A 19,659-nucleotide genomic window follows, 5' to 3' on the forward strand; every position below is an offset into this window, starting at 1 on the left:
TCTCCACTCCCTCCCCAAAAGAAAATGAAGAAAAGAGTAGAAAACCAAGGTTGCATTACAATTCTGGCAACATCAGCCACACTAATAAAATCAAATTCAATGTTGTTTTACGACTTTAAATTTATGTGACTGCACAGGATCAAAGGATTTGTATCCCACTGGACTGCAAGGTCTATAGTTCATGGCAAAAAAACTCATCAAAAAGAACATTTTAGTAGTAAGGCTTTTCATTTTAATCAGCCACAGTAATAAAAAAGCTGTTAGGTGTCCAAAAACATTCTGCCAAGATCAGAGACAACTTGCTCTCTACTGCAATCAGTTTTCTTATTGGATCCATACTGCCTGTGTAGTTTTTGTCACTGAAACTTCATCTTCAACTTGTTTTCAGCTATTTCTTGCATCGTTTTCCCATTTTACATGCCAAATCATTATATGTATCAGTAAAAGTAATGATTCATATAATTCCCCTGGTAAATGAGAAACACGGGTAACTTCTTCAAAGTATTGTCATCAAAACAAGTGAATAAATAGCATTTTAAATACTGGTCTATATTTTTATATGTTGTATTTAAAAATATTTGAATAGCAGTAATTTAGGGGGTTTTCTCCTTGGATATAATCTTTTGAACAGCACCACAAAATATAGGTGTTAGTACTTTTGTATTGCCACAGACATGGTAACCTGGGCTGCCCTAAGACTAAGGTAGTAACTGCAATTGAGAAACAGAATAAAGAAGTAACCACGGTGTTTGTGATAGGAAAGGCTGTTGTTGTCGTGTTTGGATTCTGCATGTTAATTGTTTATATTCCACAGAAGTTTAAAGTGCATTTTTAACAAATGCTGTGGTTTCATTCTTTAATTAGCTCAACTTCAGACAATTTGTATGCCACACGTAGTTTACATTTCTTGGTGTTGCATCCTGAATTGCCTCCTTCCATTCTGCAGAACTGAAATTTTTAACAGTTTAACACTATGTAGAGATTTTACTTATGAAATTGTCCATGAAAGTATCATCTTGCCTTGAAATTTACAGGTAGGTCTCAGTTTAGCTGGCTGCCACTTTTCTTTGCAAACTGTGTAAGATTTTTTTTTTCCCTAGCTTACATTTAGGAAGAATTGATGCACAGTCACTTTCTGCAAGGATTTCTCTCTTTCTGCTTGGTATGACATCTATTGGATGTTACCTGACATCTTGTAGCTGCTGTACGCTACTTTCTTGCAAAAGTCTAGTGGGTATGGTGTTCCCTTCTCACTGCTACTTGGGTTCCATGCAGGCTGATGTTGTATTTTGTCAGTTGAATATTTTCATTGTTTTATTATTTTTAAAAGCATTCATTTGAATGAACCGAAACTTTAGTATTAGTGGGAATTTCATAACTTACCTGCCTAATATATAAAATATAACTTCCTAATATATAAAATCTACATAAAATGATAAATTATCTACTGTTAATATGTATTTATTAATAACCTGAAATTTACCCCTTTAAGCACATTTTTAACAGTTGGTTTTATTAATTAATATTGAATCTAGTTTTTTAGAGGTGTTATCATTTCTCAACAGATGACATTGCTTAGCAAATGTGCCTGTGGCAAGGCATTAATAATTTTCTGCTTTATATATATATATACATAAATATGTACATATATATCAGATTGAAGAAGGATACAGATTCCAGTGAGATTTAGATTTCTCTGTGGGCACAGTAATGGCACTGTGGAGTACATCACTTACCAGGTGTTAAAGTTGGCATAATAGGATCCTTAAATGTGGAGTGTGCTGTGGAGTACAATGAACATTATTAAAGACATATTTTTGCATATACTGGAATTCATAATGTTTGCACCATTTTGAGAGATTACTAAAAAATTTCAAGAATGCATCAAGGATTCTGTCTGGATGTTTCATAAGAAGTTACAAGGTGGGAGATTTACTCTTAATAAGAGGGTTCGTCTGAGTAAGGTTATGTGTAAGTAGGACAGCTCTAGAAATGCAAGGACTAGAGATGAGCTGTTGTATAACAGAATTCTCCAAGTGAGTTAATTTGTGTAATCTAAAATGGTTGGATGGTAGTTATTAACCAGGAGAGGACTGAGGAGAGGATACATACATGTGCAAGAAACGAAACCTAGATAAATATAATTTTGCAGAAACAGTTACAGAGTAGACACAAGGCAAACAGTACAAGGAAAGCAAACTTTACAACACCCTGGAAATCAGTCTGTGAGGAGCATGGAAAAGAGGACAGAACATTAAGAAAAAATCAAATGTCCCCAAACAGCTGGAAGAAGAAATACTGAAGCTTAGAAAAATATATTACTGTATGCAGTTAGTAACGAAAAGGGTAGTTTGTTTCTTGTACAGAGTAGTCCCTTGAAATACTTATTCCTGGTCAGAAAACAGCTACAGAGTCCTTATGTCATAGATCTGCGTTGTATGGCTATTCATACTCTTCCTGTAGTGACAAAAATGTACATGTGTTTGTTACTTTTATACTTACGTGGTCACTGAAAGCTAAGCACTAGCGTGAAAGAATGAGCCGATTCAATTCTCACTATATTCCATTGTCGGCAAACTTATATAATAAGTTCCAGTTGTGGATTTTTTTTTAAAATACGGTTTATATATTTAAAAAAGAAAAAAAACCCCAAACAACTAAACGAATATTTCTAATTTATTGTCTTTATAGAGCCACTAGACTCAATATGTACGAATGCAGTGGCCAAAAGCTTGAAAATCTTTTGATAGGTGCTTCTTGTTGGAGACAGACACTCAGGCTTTGCAGTTGGAAGGATGGTAGCCTCGCTGCTATTGATTCTGGGTCCTGGAAAATGGTGAGGAGGATGAAGAGGAGAGACAAAGCATATCTAAAGAATTAAATTACTAAAGAATATGATTTAGTTTAGGAGAAGAATCACTTTATAGTATTATAATAGAAGTGATGGATGACAATAAACCTGTAACAAATAAAATCATTTCAGTGATACATTTCTCATGTCGTATACAGTTGAATATGCATAGAAGTTGAAATAGGAAGGATGAAGAGAAGACCAGCACTGGGAATTGCTAGGAAATGGGTTCAGGGAGCAAAACAACTGACTGTGCAGAGGGAGGAAAGTGAAGAGTAGTACGGGAAAAAAGTATTCAAAATGTGTTGTAAATGCAAACTAATTCTGAAGAGGCATGAGGAACATGTTACTAGCTACGGCAAGAATAGTTTTCACAGAAACTGGAACAATGCATTGGAAAATTATTAGAAACATATAAACATACAAGAAAACGTAACTATATTAATGTGAATACTATGAAAATGTCATGTTTGATTGGAATGTTTCTGCAGTAGAGAGAGTAGATATTATTATGTTAATATCTTCAGTTTCTCATTGATTTTCTGTATTCTGAGGAGTTTGCTGTTTTTAAAATTTTTCTAATGAATAAAGCACTAGAAATAACAGCAGACAGGAGTACAAACCAGAATGCATTTCCCAGAAATATTTTTTCTTTAGGTTACCTTTAAATACCCATTTATAATGAGAGTAATAGTTTCTCATACACTCATTCAGTTGTTTATTTACCTACTTGGTTTTTTGAAGTTGATCTTTGGTGCTGTTTCTCCCACACAGGAGAAGGAAAAGATTAAATGTATCATACTACTTATTTCACTGTGGTCAAAAGAGTGAGAGAGGGAAGAAGTAATTAAACTTATTTAGCATCTCCAGTCTATAAATAAATGGTTTTATTTTATTTTTGTGTCAATCTGGATTTGTAGCGTAGGAAGGAGAAATTCATGAGTGAATTCTAAATTCCAGGGTTATGGCATTAATTTGTTCTTTCTGGTAGATAATTTACATGACTTGTGCAGTTATACTGGTGGTCGTTTTTGACATTAGTCAGACCTTCAAACAGTATAAATACAAGTATTATAAAGCCTGGACATGTTAACTGCATCAAGCTTTCTGTCTTCTGTCACACTTTCTGTAGCAACTTTCTGAAGTTCCCAGTAATTTGCATTTTATAATGTAACACAGCTTTTAACAACTTCACTCGTTATATGAATATGCATTGTTTAAATATAGCAATCCATCTGTTAAGTATGACTATAAAATATTAAGGAAGGAAGTTATTATGGGAGATTATTATTCGGAGCCATTCTAAATACATAACTGATAAGCTCAAATGCTTAGTTATTAAAATTCCTAATAAAGGATATACAACTTGATCATCTAGGTTTCTTTTCCATAGAAACAGATTTTACTCTTCTATTTTAAATAGTTAAGCTCTTAGAGATCTGCTTTCGCGTTTGGCTGTTTAATGATGTTTGGCATGTCAAAGTGCAACTTAATTGCATATTTCATAGTATCTTAATTTTTCATGTGTAATGAAATAGCTACGTGCTTAGTGTCCATTTATAGGTTTTACTTATGTGTGAAATCTTTGCCTGAGATTGAGGACCTCTTCATAATATATCCTTGTAGAAATGGTAGTTGTTCAAAGAATCAAGGTCAGTCGTTACACGTAACTGCAGGTGTTGTTAAACCAGAAGTTGTATTTCATAACTTATTAAACATGATATATACTTTCACAGAAAATATTAAATTCATCAAACACGAAGTGAATTAACTAAAATTTTATGTGAATTTTAAGCCATGGGTAATCCTATATATAAGTAATCATGCAGAGGATATTTTTTTTTTAAATACTGTGTGTTGCAGTGTAACTAGATGTATTTTAATGATATGCTATACCAATAATTTTGTACTCTAAGGCTGTATTTCTCTCTCAACTATTCAAATGCCAATAATTGCTAAATAACTAAATATTAAAAAATATATAGAAAAGCAGTGTTCTGCATACCTGCTATAGTAAACTACTTTTGCTATGTTTCCTATATAAAACTATATATTTAGTATTTTTAAATTAGAAAGAGAATTGTGCTCTGTGTATATAGTCTATAAAAATATTTAGACTTCTGGGAGTATTTGGGAATGGCCAATCATTTACGTGACATTTTTACCATGAGGTGTGGGAATAATCCTTACTGCATGCTCTTGAAAATGAGCATATGTCACATGTAACTGATTATGTTTGTTGAGGTATTTGTTAGAGAGAAATTTTGATTTTTATGTAAATTGGCAAAGGTTTAGGGTTTTTTCATTGAGAAATCCTTTGCTAAATCTCTGATTGTTGTTAAAATTTAAAACAAATGTATGTTTTTTCAAGGACAGAGATTTAACAAAAAAGGAGGTTTTTTTCTTTGTCAACACAATACAAGAATAAAAAGTGTTAGCTCTTCCAAAAACTGAAGATGAAATTACTTAGAGTGAACAAAAACAAAAAGTCAGAGCTGTCTGTGAAAAATGTGGTTTTCCTCTCTTTTCTGTGCACAGAGCTTTGATGGCCAAAATACTATTAAGAAATAAAAAAGCTGTGAAATCTATAAAAATATTTTTCATTGGCAACTCAGTAATTCTTAGCTTTTTTCTTTTTTTCTTTTATTCTTCTTTTTTTTTTTTTTTTACACCCACCACCCCAGAGCATTTCCACTTGGAGAAACCATATCCTTAGATACTTTGTGTGTTCTGTGTTCCCATTTCATTTTCATGGCTTGGCATAAGTAACTAATTAGATGTAACAATCAGTGTATAAAGTCTGAGAGGGGAATAAAAGCTATCTCACTTTCCCTCTACTATGTTGTTTTTCCTGGCTAATTAGAGTAAAAACTAGTAAAAGTGTGTTTCTCAGTTAAAGAAGAGGTCTGTCTCTGATATACGTAGAACAGCTTTGTTCATTAAAGACGTGCCATTTTTACACAGTCGTTTCTCGGAGTAGAATTGCACTGTAAACACTAGTGAAAAAATATTATGCATTAACGGTGAAGCATTAACTTGCTAGTTTCAAAGCAAAAGTTCTGTATATTGCTTGCTCTAAACAGAGTTTTGGAGAACTTTTTTTTTATGTCTTACTGTTACATTTTTCGGGGTTTTTTTAAAACATTTATAATGCAAATAAGTCTTAACTAATACCAAGCCAGCAACTGATTTTAGAATGTAGATTGCCGAAGAGATTTATGGTTTCCTCATATTGATACGTACAAATTGTTCTAAAACCTTTTGTATCAGAGAATTTTATGTCGTGTTTAGAAAGTATCCATATAAAATCACATTATAACACAGTAACACAACAAATATACTCGAGTTGATGGCATTTAATTGACTATATAGGCTAGTATTGACTATGTGGGTCCAGTCCTGTTCAGTGTCTTTATCAATGACCTGGATGACGGGATTGAATGAACCCTAAGTTAGTTTGGAGATGACACTAAGCTGAGTGGAAGTGTCGATCTGCTGGAGGGTAGGGAGGCTTTTCAAAGGGATCTGAACAGGCTGGACCGCTGGGCTGAGACCAATGGCATGAGGTTTAACAAGGCCAAATGCCGGGTCCTACATTTGGGGCAAATCAACCCTATGCAGCGCTACAGACTGGAAGAAGAGTGGCAAGAAAGCTGCCTAGAGGAGAAGGACCTGGGGGTATTGATTGACAGCTGACTAAACATGAGCCAGCAGTGTGCCCAGGTGGCTAAGAAGGCCAATGGTATCTTGGCTTGTATCAGAAACGTGACCAGTAGGTCCAGTGAGGTTATTCTCCCTCTGTACTCAGCACTGGTGAGGCCGCACCTCAAATCCTGTGTTCAGTTCTGGGCCCCTCAACACAAGAAGGATGTTGAGGCTCTGGAGCGTGTCCAGAGAAGAGCAATGAAGCTGGTGAAGGCGCTGAAGAACAAGTCTTATGAGGAACGGCTGAGGGAACTGGGGTTGTTGAGCCTTGAGAAGAGGAGGCTGAGGGGAGACCTTATTACTTGCTACAGCTCCTTGAAAGGAGGTTGTAGAGAGGAGGGAGCTGGCCTCTTCTCCCAAGTGACACGGGACAGGACAAGGGTGAATGGCCTCAAGCTCCATCAGGGGAGGTTCAGACTGGACATCAGAAAATATTTTTCAAGAAAAGGGTCGTGGAACACTGGCACAGGCTGCCCAGGGAGGTGGTTGACTCACCTTCCCTGGAGGTATTTAAGAGACAGGTAGACAAGTTGCTCAGGGACATGGTTTAGTGGTTGATAGGAATGGTTGGACTCGATGATCCTAGAGATCTTTTCCAACCTGGTGATTCTATGATTCTGTGATGAAATGAGACAACCTTCCTGCCACCTACCAGAGCACAGAGAAACGCTGTCACTTTGGTATTGAGATTTGTCTGTGTCAATCCATGTTATCATTTCAAAGACCCTTCGGCGACCTGTAGGTTACATTCTGAATGAGAGGATTTAGTCTTCTTTCATGATTAATTGCATGATTTATCGTCTGAGACTGTAATGGTTAATGGAAGTATGGTACACTGATTCAATTTTGGGGCTACTTTTTCCTTTGAACATGGGCTTCCTAAGTTCCTGAGTCTCATAGGAGTTAGATTGAGCTGTCAGCATTATTTCAGAAAATATATCTTGCCTTTATGGTGTATCGTGTATTTGAGTAAGATGGGTGCATGTTTTTAATTTTTTTTTTTTAGGGGTTGCTTTTATTATAGCCATTAGCGGTGGCATATTTTTAGCAAGAAGATAATACAGGTCTTCTAAGTTTGTCTGGAAATGTCTGTGTGTTTAAGAGAACTGAGAGTCAGCTGGTGTAATTTGCTTTGGTGAAGTGATTGTACATAAGGAAAACGGATCACGCCCATTCCAATGGCAGATACCAGGCAAACCTTGAGAAATTAAAGCTCACTTGTGAGTTACAACTGTTCTGGTGAACCCTGAATAGCAAATAGGCATGGACCTCATTTGGATGTGAAAACTCTGAAACCTGTATTCCTAGCAAGGGCAGTTTGCAAGCAAAATGAAACTCATCAGGGAGAAGGGTAGACTGAACTGCCGGTTTATGAAACCTCTTGAGATACTCAGGAGGTACTTTTGAAGTGATGATTGAAATCTGATTTCAGCACATTAAGGCTTTTACAGTACATTTATTTATATACTTATGTTTTCATTTAAACTGGCAATTTGAAGAGGAAATAGTAGTAATGTTTTATTGAAACATACCTGCCTCTGATCTGGTATTTATAACTGTAATCTGGAGAAAATATATCTTTACTGTGATGGAAATTTAGACAGCTTTAATTATCAAATGTGTGTGTGTATATGGGGGAGACATGTAACAAAAATTAAACAGTGTCACTAACTCACTGGCAAGAGTCATCAACACAATGAGAAGCCAGAAATCCCCTATCTGCCAAGGACCAAGCGCTTAATTTTACATACAGTCTCTCAAAGAGTGGATTAAAGCTGCAAGAGAGTGAAATGGTCAGTGGAGTAGAAACATCTTTTCCTTGCACTAGTTTGTTGGGTGTTGAATCTACATATACAGTCCCAATTTCTTTTATGAAATATGAATTTTGTTGAGAAGCAGACAACCAGGCTTATAAACAAGTCATCAGAGTGGCAAATGCATTTTTGAAATGAAAAAAAAAATTATCTTGTCTATCTAAAACATGCTGATGAACATGTTTCAAATTGTTCTTCATAATAACTTGCTTTCATTTTATACATAAATTTATACAGAATTTTTCTCTGATTGGTTTGCAAATGCTCTACCTTTCTTCAGGAATAAATCATGTTCATTCATGCTGCGTAGAGTGGGTTTCTAAGATTTAGTTTCCAGCCTTCTTCCCACACCTTCCCTCCTTTAAAGAAGGACATCTTGTTTCTTGCTCACTGTTTGGTTTTTTTTCATTTCATTCTGCTTAAGACAGCTGTGACCGAACTATTATATTCTGGTAATAGCCTTTGGCCATTGTTCATCTTAACAGAGATTCCCAAAGGTTCTAAGAGTCTTGTGAATGACATGCCATGAAAACAGACTAGGTGTATTGACAACATTATAGTAATAATTGCTGACATGATTCGGTAACAAGATACTTAATAATTTGAAATGTATCTCTTCAGATCCCTGCAGGTTTGAATTTAACTGAAAATTTGTTCTTCCCAGCAGCCACAGGCATTGTTATGTAAGCATTTTAAAGAAGTATTGGCAGACATCTCGAAATAAAAGTGTAAACTTTGGTAGATATACATATGCTATAGTAAAAAAACTTTGGTTCCTGTTTAGATGAAAACAGTATTTTAAGTAGAAAGATTGTGCACAGGTGTTTTAACACTAATTTGTCTTCAGTAAAATGTCTCTGTTCACATTACGTTCGTAATATTTCAGGATTCTGGTGATAGTGTATAGTATAAAAGTAACTTTGATTGATTTATCTCCCACTTGAAATTGTGAGATGGGAAAAGTTATATTATATTCCATTTCAGTATGTTAGATTTGTTTATAATAAAGTATAAAAAGATTCCATTGTTCCTAAACTTTGTTTTATGAATTTCAAGAAAGAAAAAGAGTCACCTGGGTGTGTACTGTTTCAGTAATTGCTATAAAAAATACATTGACTTTTCTTTATAGTAAAAATTAGATGTCTAAAGTATCAGAAGGATTCAAAACTAATACAAATCCCATAAATTCTAAAGAACAAGCCATTTGCAAATTCAAGAAGCCATCTTGCATAATGAATGTTTATAGCCACAAAAAGATCACATCAAAATTTATTTAAGTTTAAACTTAGTTTAATATAATGACTTAAATTTAGTTAATTTTACTTAACTTAGTTTTACTTTGAGTTCTCCGTAGGCTCCTTCAAGATTTGTGTGTTGAGGTCTAGTGATTATCAGCAAGTATTCTGCAGCCTGAATTCTGAGATTTCATTCTAATAGGCAGCACCACGTAAAGTTACAAACCACAGACAAGTGAAAATTGTAATTGTAAAAAAAATTATTTTCAGTTATTGACTTGCTTTCAGGAGTCAAAGATATCTAATTTTTGTACACACTGCTCTTCTTTATTATTTAAAACTACAAGTTGTTAAGGTATCTAACTAGTCCTTAGTGATGTTATAAGGAAAATGTAGTAGACTTCATTCATATTTGCCACAGTACGTGTCAGAAAGTGAATGTTTAAATTCTGCCTGTGTGGAATGACTGGATGCTGTTTGATCTCCATTTGATTCATTATAAGATTCTAGAGTATTTAATTACTTTTGAGGGAACATTAGCCAGGCAGCAGACATTTCTTAAGAATATGTATGTATTATCCATCTATCTATATATGAATAGTATGTATGAGTATACATAATCTTGAAAATTTCCTTTACTATTTTATTCTCATTATGTAAACTGAAAAGATTTCAGTATTAATTAATCTTATTTTGGTGAACAAGGTTTGTTTTGAGACGTAATTAAAATTTAAAAAAAATCATTCTGTTCCTTATCGCTCTTTTATATCTGATCTTTTCCACTGATGATATGTTCAACACAGATTCCCTATGTGTCATTTTTGTTAAGCCTACTTTGCTTTTTTTGTATTTAGTCATTTTAAGTTTAATTTTTATTTTAGTAATTTTATTGTTTTTATTAACAGAAAATAATTTTGAAAATGTGAAAGAGTAAAAAGCAAGGCAAAGCATAAAACTACCCCCTCGAATATAATTTTGAGCTAAAACCATTAATTTTATATTGTAAATTAGGACTGAAGATATGTAGTTGAAAAGGTATATAATGTCCCGTTAAAAGTATTAAGTAGGTTTTTTTAGGTTCTGTGCTTGGTTTACAGTGTGTTTTTAAGGTGACTTCAGATTTACTGCTGGGAAAATCTTTAACATTTGAAAGAAATTGTTCTGTAGGGGAGGTTTTGATGTCCAGTAGGGGCAAAATACTGTGACAAACAAAATAGCTAAATTCCCTAACGCAAACTTACTCAATTACCTCATTTATGGATCAGTATGCCAATTTTGAAATGAAAGGTTATTGCTCTGGAGCAATTCAAATGGCAGAAAATCTTGTGGTAGTTGAACTGTACTAATAATTAAGGTGAGCGACAACAGACTTTGATAGAGTAACAGTAAAAAAAAAAAAAGCATAAAGTGTTCTTTTTGTTGTGCGTATTAGTCCTAGTTCTTCTATAAAACTAATAGAAATTGGGTTGTTTCCAATATAATTTCTCTTTGATTTATGTTTGAAACCTGATTTCCCACCTTTACGCTTACCAGTCAAGAAAAGGAGCATTTTGTATAAATTAGTTTCAGCTTGTTTACTTTGGACTTTATCTTAACACATTGATTAGAACACAAGCCGAGCATTTTGCTGTAAGAAATAACATAAATTGTTTGCATATCTATTCAAGCTTCTTTGTATGATATAAAATTAGACTACTGTATTTGCCATACTGAGCTGCACATGCATGACTTGGATACATATTAATCAATGCTGTAAACTCTGACCTAATACTCAAGATGAAATGGTAAGTAGGGAGTGCTGTGTTGCCACTTCTGACAAGCACTACGTGCGATTTTTTTAAGTGTAAATTGTTGTGTCTGCAGGAATTTGGGAAAATCACAGGTCATTGGCTGCTTCTGTTGAAATGTTGACTTCCCTTTGCACAGAGATCCCAAAAGAACCATGGAAAATGCTCTTTCAGGAATCATTGTCTTGCGAAAAAACAATATAACATCACTCAGCTGTCTGATAGTATTATAGCGTAACAGAAAATAGCTTGTAGGGACTTAAATCATCTGGAATAGCAGTACTGGAGTGAACTATTTAAAGGAGAAAGGCTGATAATTCTGTTGCAAATGTTTTATATTTTTTTCTGATATAGGGTAAGAAAAGTGGCTTTTTTTCCTTACTTACTTAGATATATTCCTGAAAGACTGTTATTTCTTTTTACCTCAGTGAAATCTGAGTTCTAAGATTTATTTTGCTGAATTGTAGATTAAAGTATATCTGGTAGAGAGGAAGTTTTAATCTAATAGTAAAGATAAATTCAAAGGAGAATTTAATTGATAAGAGCATTTTTAATAGAATAAGAAAACATTTTAATTTGTTTATTTAATGCTTTCTCTGGGAGGAATTTCAGCCTCTGCTTTGTTTAATCTATTGTTTACTTCCCAGCATATTGACTATATATATCATATTTATGAAATGAAATAGAATCGTTGAGAGAATCATATCGTTAAGTACAATATCATTGAAGAGAGTTACCTTTTCTCCATAATGAACAAGTAGTTATTGCATTCAGCAATTAAAAAACAGTAAGTCTGCTTAAAGACAAGGTACAAGTTAGAATATGGTATAGTGATGTGAATGTTTACTCATAAAATATGTTTTGTTGAAACACATGCTGCTTTCATTTCTTTAAAGATTAGCAATTGTCCGGTTATGTAATAGTTTGCAATAAAGCTATTTAGAACTGGGAAAGTGAAGTATTTCTGTCACGTTACATACTTAAAGTAATAACATAGTCTAAATGTGAAGATCTTTTTCATTACTGCAAAATAAACACTTTAGAAAAATATTTGCACTAAGGGTTTTTTGTTTTTCTGCAGTCTCAGTTTGAACTCAGGGTATTCCATATTCGTGGAGAACATGCTGTATCAACTGCTCAGCTTGAGGAAACTATTGCACATCTGAAGAAGGAACTCAATAATAAATTAAACAGAATAAATGAAAAATCAAAGGATATTGGTGTTTCTACTGAAGATGATAACCCACCAAAGACATACCGAAATGTATGTATACAGACTGACAGAGAAACTTTCATAAAGCCTAATGAAGAAGAAAACAGAGCTGTAAAAAATAACCAAATAGTACCCAAAAAGCTTAATATTTCTTCTTTGTCACATAGTATTTCTGCCCAAAGTGAAAATAAGGACAGTTACAAGGTATCGTCTTCAGAAAGTGTCTTACCTTCTCAACTAAAACAAATGCTGCCTCCTCCTCCTCCACCACCACCGCTTCCTCCTCCCCTTCCAGATTCTTCACTACGCGGTTTAGTTCCTCCACCACCACCTTTGCCAATGGGTCTGACTTCACTGACACCTCAGTTTGGATCTGGTCCACCACTGCCACCTCCACTTTCTGAAGGCTGTAGGAATAATCAAGCACCGCCACCACCACCACCGCCACCACCACTTCCAGGGCTGGGACCTCCCGTTCCTCCTCCACTGCCTGGATCAGGGTTACCTCCACCTCCTCCACCTCCTGGGCCTGGCTTCTTCTTTAATAGCACTTTATCTTCAAACCAAGGTCCTCGAAAACCTGCCATTGAACCTAGCCGTCCCATGAAGCCTTTGTATTGGACACGGATACAATTACAAGACAGCAGGTAAAATATGTTTATTTGGACTTAGAGTTGCTATTTATAGGCCATGATACAAGGGTAAGTATACTATTTACAGCTTAATAACAAGAAAACTAACAGTCTAGGAATGCATAACAAAATCAGTATATCTATTTTTTTTTTAAATCGTAACTAAAATTAGGATCAAAATGTTAAAGTTTTATGATGTGGGAGTTTCATTTTTGCTTTCCATTCACTTTAGGTGGTACCAACTTCATGGCACTATGTTGTTTCATTCTCTGTCATATGAGTTCTAGAGACAGTTAAACTGAAACCTAACCTCTGTGTATAGTTTTGTTAGAGCAGGAAAAGTAAAGCATATGTATAAATATATGCAGCTCAGGAACTTGAAGGATGAGTCATCCACTATGGAGGAGTCTCAGTACCAATAGAGACCTCTACAGTTTAAAAAAATAAATATAAACAAAAAATTTTTCAATCTTATTGTGATTTAGTGCTGGGATAAAATGCTGGGTATGCTTGAGGGAAGGGATGACATCCAGAGGGTCCCTAACGGGCTTGAGGAATGGGCCCATGCAAACTTCATGAAGTTCAACAAGGCCAAGTGCAAGGTCCTGCACTGGGGATGGGGCAATCCCCAATATCCAGTAACACATAATGCAAGTAATGAAATGACATGATTACTCACGTCTTAAAATTCAAATAATTATTATCGATATTCAAAATTATTTTAGGATAAGTGCAATTACAAAGATGCTAAGTTTATTTTAGACATTTTAAGAAATAATATTTTATGATTATATATGACTTCTATAGTCACATGATATTCCATATGCTATACTATATAAGCACACTATATTGCGTACTGTTGTATATACTTCGACAGCATTATTTTATTGTATTACTGTATACTATGAATTAACATATTATTTATTATTTATTATAGATTACTTATTATACTTGTTTCATAGCGAATATATAGTTGGTCCATAAGTAAAGCTTACTGTAATTCTTCCTGTTGATTCAATGAAGTCAAAATGTTTGTTCTGAAATATTAGTGGTTCATCCAGCTTTTGCTGAATGCAAGATAAGGTCTAAGTCATAGCTTTCTGGTGAAACAGAGTGTAATGGTCCTGCATTTTCATGACTAGAACTGGAAACTTCTCCAAGGGTCTGCTGATCAGATCAGCAGCTATCCAGGACTTCAAAGTTCTCATTACAGAGCCAGAAAAAATCCTTCATTCTTCAGTGTGCCTGACACTACAGTTAATATCAGGGAGACTGAAGCTGCAGAGCTGTAAATGTACAGTTGAGTATAAAGTAGGAAACATCCAAAATTGGAAAAAATAGATTAATTTGGGTTCCCCTTGAATTGGTAGGTATTGCATTTTGCTGCATATTACATCTAGCAGAAGTATGTTTAGCAACATCAACCATTTCTATTTCATAGGGATTTTCATAACGTTATTGCAAATAATTTCACTGCCTTTTAGTGACATCTGCTGGAAGAACTGAGCCCACCTGCTACTGATAGACAAGAAGAGCACTCAGAAGTTTTGTCCCACGTATTTTTCCGAGGCACTGAAATTTTTAAACACTGTTCTTGCAGAATTCAAGTGCCGAGTTTGCAGCACTATGTAGTATTTCCCCAATATCTACATAAAACTAGCGAATTTTGTAAATTAGTTCCAAAGCGTTCCAAAACTAAATATGCTCTTGGAAGGTAAAACCAAAAAAAAGAGGAAAGATTAACTGCATTTATAATTTATGTTTGGTTGAATGGAGCAGGATACTGGTTAGTCTCCCAAAATATTGCCACTTAATTGCTCTAGTTTCTCAGAACTACAACAGGGATAAATACATGCATACAATACCTGCAGCTAAGATGAAGGGAATCGAGTCCTACACAAATAACTGTAAATGCTCTTAAAATTTACTTAAGGAAAGTTTGTTCAATAGTGGTTGATACTGTTTATTTTTCTAAGCCTAAATAGGTTACTGGGCGTTTTTCAAAAAATGCTGCTGTTGAAATACTCGTAATCCTAGTTGAAGTGGCAGAAGTCTCTTGAGATGTATTTGCACAAGCTGCAGTTGTAATGCTTGGGGTTTGTACAAAAAAATGTACAATACAAATAATGCATTTTGATAGTCTGGCATGCGTTGCTACTAAAGAGCTAAACTTTTTGGTACAGCCTTTTGCAAAACATTTTGACTCTTCAAGAGCAAGGTATAAGGAAGGAAAACTTTGTATAGCAGCAGTGCATGGTGCTTTCAGTTTTAAAGCTATTATAGATTTTCATATATTATGATTAGTTCTATTATGTTTTTTCATAAATGTTTATTGGAAAATTTATTATTTATTTCTTCTTATAGGAAAACTACTATGCCAACATTGTGGGAATCACTAGAAGAACCTGATATACTTGACACTACTGAGTTTGAATATTTATTCTCCAAAGACTCCACTCAGGAAAAACGAAAACCATTATCAGAGACTTATGAAAAAAAACCCAAGGCCAAAAAGGTATTTATTGTTCCTTTGCATTTGATTTTTTTGTGTCGCTGTTTACTTTTACCTTTTAGGAAATCTCCCTTTTTATTTATTTCTGAATGAACAGATAAAACAGGTTTGTACATCTCATTTTGAAGCAAAATACATGGATTACTAATTCAACTCTTGCTTGGGAATCCAGGGTTACTATTTACCTTTGAAGATTTGCCTTTGAAGATAGAAGTTCTACATCCCAGTAAGGTAGAAAAGGTGTTGTGTAGAACTGAATGAAAGTTCGAATAAGTATCTAAAAGTGCCACTATTTCAGGTCAGGTCTACCCTTGATTTATAAGTTTCGCTATCAAATCTCTTTTCCATTGACGTGAATTTCATTGGAAAAAATACAGTATAAATAAAAAAAAAATAGGACTGTTAGACGTTTTTAATAAGGAATTCTAAAAACATTTTTTTCCAGTTAAGCTAAAGAACTGTGTCAGGAAGGGAGAGGAAAATCATGTCTTTAATGGCCAAAAGCTTATGCAGCAACTGTGTCATTACTGTAGTGCAGATATTGTCTGTCTCAGACATGATCGGTTGCAGAGGGAGCTTGTGCTTGCCAGTTCCTGTGTGTTGACAGGACAAAGAAATTACATTAGTAGTATTTGCGGCAGGAAAAATTCTAGGCTGGACGGTAATCGATACTGTTTCCCTAAAACAATGTGGTTATGTATTAGAAACTCATTTAAAAATATACTGTATCTGAGTTTACCTGCTTAGAACCACAAGAGGGCAGTTCGTCTGTAAGCTGTGCTATCTACCTTTTTCAGGTTTATAATACATATATGGTGAAATATGCATACATAGATACATATCAGTATAATCAGATTTTTCAAAACATCTTTGATCATAAATTTCCTGTGTTATATCATAGCAAAACCGTTAATGAGAGATGTAAATAAGGCTACAGAATTTATAAAATTCAAACACATCATGCAAAAAGCGAAAAATGGGGCCATGAGGAGGGCATGCTGGCATTTGTAAACACACTCTAAAGAAATTACTAATTCTTACAGTCCTTCAGACTGAAGTTGGATGTGAGAGTCTCTGAAAAATATTTTGACTTATTTCACTTGATAAACACTTCAGGTGCACATGGATTGTAGTACTCATCTGTATCTGTAAATGCCAATAGTTCACATTTCTGATGCCCTCTTTCTAAAATTTATTTTTACATTTCATTGATTTACATATTTCAGTAAGAATTATTTAATAGGAAATACAGGTTTATAAAGAGCTTTGAAGAAGAATGTAGCCAATATAACTTTACATAGGAATGACATTAAAAGTTACGTTTGTATGTCAAAATCCTAGCAATGAAGTTAATAAACCTATTTCTTCATGTGTGTGACAGCAAGCCAGGTGGAAAATTAGGTCTCTATTTTGCAAGATGAAATTGCAGTATTCTTTTTCCTTGCTACTTTGTAAACTAACTCTTTGCTACAGCAGCACAATTTCTTAATGGTCTCTCTTAACTTTATCAAAAACGTGATTGAAAAATAATTGCTCTATACAATGTAGGAAATAATGGTATAATAATATGTACCGTTTCTAGCGAGAAATCAGTGTATTTTCCTACAAAGACATCATCTTTATGTCATTGTTGAATTATTCTGTTTTGGTTTTAAATGTAAAGTTGTTATTTTAAGACTACAGATATATTTACTGAAATTTTTGAAACAAAAAAGTGCCTTTAAAGTACTGCGTGAAAATACAAAAATAAATCCCCTAAGAGATAAAGAGTTATATTTATTACTATGTCTTTAGTTTGCTAAAGGTCATTGGATTGTGATTATAGTGTTACAAACCATGGGAATTGTAGGGCTTTCTGTGAAAATTTCAAAACCTTATGGTCAACAATATTAAACTTTTCATCACTTGATCAATTTAAAAATTAAAAATAAATCAGCATTTAGAATTCAAATGAAATTTTAATTTGAGGATAGAAGCATTTTGTATTTATTGTATATCTTGTCTTTCCACCTTTCTCTGTTAAATGACTCATAGTTGTAACTGAGTATTTTTACAGAGCTGATCCTCTTAGATGGTCCTGTGTTTTTCTTTGTCTCTCTGAAAGCCCAGATGTCTGCAGGCTGGGTCCACTAGATCGGTCGTAGTGCGATCCAAGCGATAACAGTAGTAGAAGGGGCTCATTAGTAGATAGTAACAGAAAGCACCTGTTGATTAATGTAGAACTATCAGTTCTGCTGTCTTCATCTCTGCTTTCTCATGCTTTTTTCTCCACTCTCAACTTTTCTTGCCTTTATTCCTAACAAATATATCTATGTAGCAGGTTTTAGCAACAACCTTTTTCATTGCTTTAGTACCGGAGTTTATGCTTGTCTGGTCTAAAGGATGCTTACAAGAGTTGCGGTGTGTGGAATGGTGTAGTCTAGTTAAAGATGCTTTCTGCAGACATTACAAACAACACGAATCTCATGAGGTTCATCATATATTGTAATTTTTAGCATATAATTTTTTTATTTATTTGTAAATTATCTTCTCATGTTCTATAAAAAAAAGCCTCCCAGAGAAAAATATAGGTTCAGCAATAGAATCTGGAATAGTAGCCTGTGTTCAGAATATGTAAGTAATTTTATTTAATAATGTGTTAGTGCTGACCTATTCATTGCATTAAATCTCTTCTTTGCATAAATTTTGTCCTATTTCTTACTATACTTTATACAAACTAAGTTCAGCCTGCTTAGTATTTAGAGTAATGACAGACCAATAGATGGTACAAAATTTCTTATTAAAATATGATTACTTAATTTTCTCCTTGAATGAGAATTGCATCAGTGTCTAATAATGTGTGTGCTTACTCTGAAATAAATGCTTCTGTGGAAAGCATCACATTAAGCCTATAGAAATTTCCCTTTTCTATTCTTACCCATTTATGCACATAGTAGGTACTTTATGGCAAGACAGATTAAAATATTCGCTATATGTTGTGCTTCTATTACACTATCTGCTTCTAGCAGATAGATATCTACCATTTTCAGACAGAAATATCTAAATCTTGTCCTACACAGGGAATGGACAGTCTATTTTCCAGTACCATTTGGCAAGTTATACTCAGAAGGGAACCTTCTAAGTATATATTTATATACACATATAATTATACACACATATATTTATATTTACATATATAAAATGTACTTACAATATAACATAATTTATGGACTAAAAATAATATAGAATATACTTTTAATCATATATATACTCAGTGTCAAACTAGAAAAATATATTAATGTTTCTGTGGGCTTCTTTGCTGGGTCTGATTACCTTGGTATTTTCACTTATGAATGGTATACGTATTGTTGATACTATCTCTAAGTGCAGAAGCGCTTTGGATGACTTTCTGAGTGCCTTTCAATTTCATGATTCTGTCACTCAATTAAAAAACGTAAAGTCCACTTTCTGTCCATTATTTAAGAATTAATACATATAATTCTTCTCCCATAAGAATGCTTTTGAAGTGTAAGGCTAAAAGCATTATAATCTTATACAAGGTAATACAGTGCAGTGGGGTTTTTTGGATGTCATACGTATGAAATGGAAAAGAGACTATTGCTTGCATCCTGAATTTTCCAGAGACTCTGGATACGTAACTTATAGAAGGTAGATTAGAGCTGAAGTGGTTGAATTTGCAGCAGGCAAAGTTGATTTACTAGACAAAAATTCAGAAGTTCATTGGCACTTGAATATAAATTAGATAAATTTCTCCCTGGTTTTGGCTAATTCAGTTCTCTTAATCTGAATACATAAGTTACTGGTGTGATGCTATTGGTAATACTCTTTGGATCTACATTTATGCCATGTAAGGTGTTGTGATCTTTAGTTAAGCTTTTTTCAAAAGCACAGAGTTGGTCCCACTTTCAAA

The 19,659-nt window shown here is 34.0% G+C and overlaps 1 protein-coding gene across 4 annotated transcripts in view; it reads left to right on the top strand.

Moving 5' to 3' along the window:
- FMN1 (formin 1) overlaps positions 1-19,659 on the top strand; it is a 182,755-nt gene that overhangs the window by 82,287 nt on the left and 80,809 nt on the right. For all 4 annotated transcript variants that reach the window (XM_054067736.1, XM_054067737.1, XM_054067735.1 and 1 more), the window contains 2 exons: positions 12,474-13,252; positions 15,602-15,752. In XM_054067736.1, coding sequence (XP_053923711.1) covers positions 12,474-13,252; positions 15,602-15,752 — 930 coding nt within the window. The remainder of the gene's footprint in view (positions 1-12,473; positions 13,253-15,601; positions 15,753-19,659) is intronic.

Source organism: Cuculus canorus, chromosome 5, assembly GCF_017976375.1.
Source record: "Cuculus canorus isolate bCucCan1 chromosome 5, bCucCan1.pri, whole genome shotgun sequence".
Lineage (NCBI taxonomy): Eukaryota > Metazoa > Chordata > Aves > Cuculiformes > Cuculidae > Cuculus > Cuculus canorus.